Source organism: Brassica oleracea, unplaced genomic scaffold (genome assembly GCF_000695525.1).
Source record: "Brassica oleracea var. oleracea cultivar TO1000 unplaced genomic scaffold, BOL UnpScaffold01038, whole genome shotgun sequence".
Classification (NCBI taxonomy): Eukaryota; Viridiplantae; Streptophyta; class Magnoliopsida; order Brassicales; family Brassicaceae; genus Brassica; species Brassica oleracea.
The window spans coordinates 15,193-19,752 of record NW_013617611.1 but is presented as its reverse complement, the minus strand read 5'-3'; the positions used below and the strand labels follow the sequence as shown (position 1 = coordinate 19,752).

The following is a 4,560-nucleotide window of genomic DNA, read 5'->3' as shown; positions in this document are numbered from 1 at the left end:
TCAAAGAGCTGGGATCGACTATGATGAGGTATTTGCTCCAGTTGTTCGCTTAGAAACGGTTAGACTAATCATTTGATTGGCAGCCCAAAAGAGTTGGAGGATACATCAAATGGATGTCAAATCAGCCTTCTTAAATGAAGACCTTGAGGAAGAAGTCTACATTGAGCAACCATAAGGCTACATAGTCAAAGGAGAAGAAGACAAAGTATTAAGGCTAAAGAAGGCACTTTATGGATTAAAGCAATCACCAAGAGCATGGAACACTCGGACTGATAAGTACTTCAAGGAGAAAGGCTTCATCAAGTGTCCATATGAGCATGCACTTTATATCAAAACTCAAAACAATGATATATTGATTGCATGCTTATATGTTGATGACTTAATATTCACTGGGAACAATCCGATTATGTTTGAAGATTTCAAGATGGAGATGACAAAGGAGTTTGAGATGACCGACATTGGATTGACGTCATACTACCTTGGCATTGAAGTAAAACAAGAAGAAAATGAAATCTTCATTACTCAAGAAGGCTATGCTAAAGAGGTGCTTAAGAAGTTCAAGATGAATGACTCAAATCCAGTTTGCACGCCAATGGAATGTAGAGTCAAGTTGTCAAAGGAAGAAGAAGGAGAGAGTGTGAATCCAACTCTCTTTAAGAGTCTAGTTGGAAGCTTACGCTATCTAACGTGCACAAGGCCCAACATCCTACACGCAGTTGGAGTTGTGAGTCGATACATGGAGCATCCAACAACAACTCATTTCAAGGCAGCCAAGAGGATCCTACGCTATATCAAAGGTACAATCAACTTTGGCTTGTACTACTCTATCTCTGAAGATTACAGGCTTATTGGATATAGCGATAGCAATTGGGGTGGAGATGTAGATGACCGGAAAAGCACAAGTGGCTTCGTGTTTTTCATTGGAGAAACCGCTTTCACATGGATGTCAAAGAAGCAACCAACTGTCACTCTTTCTACTTGTGAAGCGGAGTATGTGGCAGCTACTTCATGTGTTTGCCATGCTATTTGGTTATGAAACTTGCTGAAGGAGCTGAACCTACAACGAGAGGAACCAACAAAAATCTTTGTGGATAATAAGTCGGCAATAGCATTGGCGAAGAATCCAATCTTCCATGATCGGAGCAAGCACATCAATACTCGTTATCACTACATAAGAGAATGTGTTACCAAGATGGATGTGAAATTGGAGTATGTGAAGACAAATGATCAAGTAGCTGATATCTTCAATCCCAAGATTACTGAAAAAAACGTCAAATATAATCACATGAATAAAAATAAAACTAGCAATGATAGGAAACATCTAAAGCACTTGTATGAAGCAAACCCACTTAAAAGAAACTCACCTGTATCCCGTAGTATTTAGGAACATCTTAATCAGCTGCGTCGCTGAGCACTCCTTTTTGTAACTATCAGTAAGAACCTTCAAAATACGGCCTAGTTTACAGATATGTCGGCTGACCAACTGAGAGAAGACATCAACAGGAACCTCCGTCGCACCTTCAAATCCCATTGTCAAAAGCATGCGCGCAACAACTTTCCGTGACACCTGGGCAGCTTGTTCGTCACTAAATCCCATCTTCTCAGCTATTCAACGGAGGCACGCTAGAGTCTCCACTGGTGACATGGTCTCTGTTAGCAGGTCATTTTCTTTGCCGCAAGCTTCTAGACTCAGGAGAGTCAGGACCTTTTGGTTTCTAATAAAAGGAATGTCATTGTTTTCGCAGATTTGTTCCTCCTGAAAATTTTGAGCTGGCTATGCTGACTCTTGAGTTAGAGTTTGTTAAGAAAGGGACTAAAAGCGAGCAGGTTTGTTGTTGATGTCTATCATCTGTTTGTTTCTTGGTACCTTTGCAGGCTGTTATTGAATTTAACTTCCGTGTGCAATTTTTTTTTTTTGTTTTCACAGGTTGATGCTGCTCTCCTTTCGACCCAACTTAAGCGGAAATACATCAACCAGGTATAGAGAGATCCTTCTTCCTATTCTTCTGTAGTATCTGTTCTTGTTGCATTTATTGGTCTCATAAGATACACTACTAGTCTTGTCATTTATTCATAACCATGTGTCTAATAGAAAAATGAGAGAAACGATAGATACCTAAACATCTAAGGTCTATATTAAATAAATTAGCTGGTATTGAATGTTTACATGGATGTCGTCTGCAAATCCTGCTCAACTGTACTTTTTTAGTGAATGCATTTGGTGACTATTCTGAAAAAGTGAAAATCCTGTACTTAAGGTTATTTGCCCATGTGTTTCTAGACTACGTGGTATCATTTATATGTTTATTTGGCATTTTTTATTCACAAAATCAAATTAGATTTATTGAAACAATGCACACTGCTGCAGGTCCTGACTGTTGGCCAGAAAGCAACATTTGAGTATCATGGAACTAATTACATTCTTACGGTCAATCGAGGGGATGTAGAGGGTCAGAATCAATCTAATGGCATCGAAAGAGGGATGCTTTCTCAAGATACATATATTGTGTTTGAAGCATCAAACGCCAGTGGCATAAAGGTCTGATTTTGATGAATTCCGTAAAGCTATGTGTTATTGATCAGTTACTCGATTTTCTATCAGTTGATGAGTCAATCACATTTGAAACAGTAAACATAATATCATATCTGACGTTTGGTAATTTACGGAAACAGATGCTGATTGCTATCTTGTATAATCATATTTAACTGGTACGTTCTAATGCAGATTGTTAACCAACGGGAAGCTGCTAGCAGCAATATATTTAAACATAAGGAATTTAACCTAGGGTCTCTAGGCATAGGAGGTCTGGGTGCGGAGTTTGCTGACATATTTAGAAGAGCCTTTGCTTCTCGTGTATTTCCTCCTCATGTCACAAGCAGGTTCTGTCATTCATTCTTCAAGCAAATGTTAGACTGTATTATATATATATATTTCTTCTAAGTTTATGTTATTGATCTTGCAGACTGGGAATTAAGCATGTTAAAGGGATGCTTCTGTTTGGACCTCCTGGTACTGGCAAAACACTTATGGCGCGGCAAATTGGAAAGATGTTGAATGGAAAAGATCCAAAGGTAATCTCTGTCGTTCTAGATATTCCCTCAAGAAAAGTTATGATAACTGATAGGCTTGTCGTCCTTAATCGTATTAATCAGTTTTTATCCAGGATTTCATATGCATATATACGCGTAAAGTGTTTCATCGTTTCGTGAAGATTTTTGCTCCCTGATTAGATTGACGGTTGACGCTTTTGAAATGTTCCAAAAATTGACATGTTTAATACTTATGTCGCTCTTTTCTGGCATAATAGATCGTTAATGGTCCTGAAGTGCTGAGCAAATTTGTTGGTGAGACGGAAAAAAATGTAAGAGACTTATTTGCTGATGCTGAGCAAGACCAGAGGACCCTTGGTAAGGAACTGTTTTCCTGAGCTGTGTTTTTGTGTTTTGTTTTTCTTACGCATATGCTAATTGGACACTCTTATTTTACATTCTCAGGTGATGCTAGTGAGTTACATGTCATCAATTTTGATGAAATTGATGCTATCTGTAAGGTACACACGGCTTTTACTTTATAGAAAAGAATTTTTGCTAACTTGAAGTTATATGCATTTAATTTTGACGACCAGCCCATTGATTTGGAAACTTATTATTTTCATGGGATCCGCTGGTTGTAAGATCCCGCGCTCGTCTCCTGTCGTCCCAAGCTCGTCAATGGTGGCTCCAATTTCATTGCTGGAGATCCCAAACTTGTCTGATGTTCCGAGCTCATTTGATGCTCTGAGTTTGTTAATGGCGGCTTCGAGTTCGTGCTTGTTCGGATTCTTCGTTGGTGAAGGAGTGTGGTTGAGATGCGCTGGTTTCGATTGTGGGCCGAGCTAGGGAAAGCTCTGAATCTGGGTTGTCGATATCGGTTGTTGCTGATCCGAGTTTGGCGATGGCGACAAGCGTGGTGTCTGATGTGGAGGGCACGAGCTTGCCATTGGTGGGGTCGAGCTCGGCTTTTGTTTCAAGCTCGTCAGTTTTTGTTCCAAGTTTGTTTCCTGTCGTTCCTAGCTCATCCCTTGGTTCGAGCTTGTCGGTTGCTATCCCGAGCTTGCCGTTGTCGATGGAGCCGTGTCGTGGTGAGGTGGGGTTGAGCTCGTCGTCTTCTCACTACAAGAAAACACACCGAATTCCGACGAAGGTTCCGACGGACACCAAGGTCGTCGGACATTTGTGACGGAATACTGACAAATTTCCGACCAAATCCAAAAAAAATTAAGTCGTCGGAATTCCGTCGGCTATTTCCGACGAAATTCCGACGGAATATGGTTCGTCGGAATTTTCCGACGACTTTTCGACGACATTCCGATAAAAAATGTAACCGTTGTAGTCGTCGGAAGTTCGTCGGTATATTCCGACGAATTTCCGACGACATTCCGATTAACAGCAAAGTCGTCGGAATTCCATCGGTATTTTCCGACGGAATTCCGACGAACCATGTGACCGTTGCCGACAAATACATATGACCGTTGTATAGCCGTTTGGGATTGGACAATTCCGACGGAATTCCGACGGACT

The 4,560-nt window shown here is 40.6% G+C and overlaps 1 protein-coding gene across 1 annotated transcript; it reads left to right on the top strand.

Annotated features, from left to right (window-relative positions):
- Positions 1-1,370: 1,370 nt before the first annotated feature.
- LOC106320726 (vesicle-fusing ATPase-like) lies at positions 1,371-3,879 on the top strand. Its single transcript, XM_013759093.1, has 9 exons — positions 1,371-1,660; positions 1,746-1,827; positions 1,928-1,978; positions 2,369-2,539; positions 2,726-2,880; positions 2,964-3,072; positions 3,309-3,408; positions 3,496-3,551; positions 3,676-3,879. Exons 1-9 carry the CDS (start codon positions 1,542-1,544, stop codon positions 3,877-3,879), a joined length of 1,047 nt encoding a protein of 348 aa, XP_013614547.1. The 5' UTR covers positions 1,371-1,541.
- Positions 3,880-4,560: the final 681 nt, after the last annotated feature.